At 45.0% G+C, this 1881-nt stretch overlaps 1 protein-coding gene across 1 annotated transcript; it reads left to right on the plus strand.

Annotated features, from left to right (window-relative positions):
• LOC133909850 (uncharacterized) lies at positions 1-598 on the plus strand. Its single transcript, XM_062352396.1, has one exon. The coding sequence runs from the start codon at positions 91-93 to the stop codon at positions 382-384; it is 294 nt and encodes a 97-aa protein (XP_062208380.1). The 5' UTR covers positions 1-90; the 3' UTR covers positions 385-598.
• Positions 599-1881: the final 1283 nt, after the last annotated feature.

Raw genomic sequence — 1881 nt, forward strand, 5'->3', positions numbered from 1 at the left:
CACACACACACACACACACACACACACACACACACACACACACACACAAAACTGAAGAGCCTAGCAAGGCAGGTAGATCGATCAGTCGCCATGGCTCCTCCTCCACTGCACAAAGCTGCGGCCGTCTTCTTCGTGCTCCTCGTGGCGTCGCCGTCTCTGCTGCAAGCAGCCAGGACGATGCCAAGTGATGATCAAGACCAAGGAAGTCAAGTGGGCGCCGAGACGAGCAGGGCCACACCCGCTGGACATGGCACACCGTCGTTGCAAGATGCGCTCCAAGAAAGGCCCCCGCTGCTGCCGCCGCCACCACCGCCGGCGACCACCATTGCAGCTGGGCGCAGCCGGGTGCTCGGGTCGGTGCCGAGCCCTGGCGTCGGCCACTAGCTCCACAGACCGGTCGGTGCTCCCGATAGTATACTAACCATGCTTCGTATTTGTAGTTCCATCATAAGGATTTTTCACATCTAACTACATATGTACATATATATGCAGAGAGTTCTATGTTTTTTTAGATAATGAAGAGTTCTATGTATGATTATTTGGTGGTTTCATGCTAATCGATGCAGCTGATTGTGGCTGGAATGTTTCCTTGGTGTTATGTATTTGTCGTGGTTGCACCTGGGGTCCCATTCGAGTTGGACTAAGCAAAACGATCTGATTGGATGGCTACGTTGAAATTTCCATATGGCGCCAAAGCAATCCGGCATCGCATTCCTTCCATTCCGTTACGTTGCTTGCTTTGCGTCAACTCTCAACTCCCATAGTCCCATTGCGTGCGTTGCTCTCGATGCGTTTGGACAGATTGAGCTGCAATGGCAAGGTGATGCTTCTTTGCTCTTACAGATGATGTGCTACCATCCAAGGCCGGATTCTTTAAAATTGCATCAGGCAAACGTCCCATATTCTGCTTCATCAGGCGCTACTGAAAACGCAGGAATTTCACACGAAAACAATTCCGATCCCTACAGTAACCTGGAAGTAAAAATATTGTGCTCCACACACGACCTTATTTGGATCGCCGAGTTATCAGATTTAATTCTGACAGATGGATCGAATGGGTGTTAGATACTTAGATGGGTTGAGACAGGATTTCCTTTGTTTTTTTTTTAGGCTACCAGAAGTTCCTTTGTTGCTTCTGATTTCCGAAAGAACACAATAGAGGCCCCGTTTGGCATCATGCTTTTCTCTTCTTGTTTCTTGTAGGAATTGATTGCTCCTGGAAATTTTGAACAATGCCTAAGTTACAACTTTTTGCGGGAACTAAGAAAGTATGGCAAGGTTGAACATGAATTCTTGAGCTTTTGGCAAACGGTAGCGATCTTAGCACAATTTGGCTGAAATGACAACAAATTTACAAAAACTTGTTCAGTTAGGTGTAACGGTTGTATGAAACTGACAGGAAGTATAATAATACCCCCGAGTTCCCTGTTTGTGCATTCATACGTGCACTTGATCAACTAGCTTCACCCGGAAATCTTATCATGTTTATATCATGTCAACCCTCACCCAAAAAAATCACTTGGTACGAACAAATCAAAGAGCACCAATAATTGGCACAGGGCAGGATCGCCATCTTATCTGTTAGAAACGAAAAAAAAATCGACTGTTGGAGTGAAAAGCAGTGTAGAAGTAGAAACATCACGGATCCACCACAGCCTTAACTGTGACTGCAACAGCTGTGATATTGCGAGGGGTACGCATGATTCAATTTTATGAAACTGGGTTTGGTTGGAGTTGGCTGAAATAAGGACACGTTGGGTAGAGTTCAGCTAGGTATTTAAAGGTTTAGAAATTTATATAAGTTAAAGTTGTGCATACACTAAGGGTTTTTTGTTAGTCTTCTAGTTCTATTTTAGATTAAAAAAATAGAATTTTAAACCA

This window comes from Phragmites australis, chromosome 2 (genome assembly GCF_958298935.1).
Source record: "Phragmites australis chromosome 2, lpPhrAust1.1, whole genome shotgun sequence".
Classification (NCBI taxonomy): domain Eukaryota; kingdom Viridiplantae; phylum Streptophyta; class Magnoliopsida; order Poales; family Poaceae; genus Phragmites; species Phragmites australis.

What these genes read in the sequence shown, in the direction of transcription:
- LOC133909850 (XM_062352396.1), top strand. Translation starts at nt 91, where the DNA reads ATGGCTCCTCCTCCACTGCACAAAGCTGCGGCCGTCTTCTTCGTGCTC.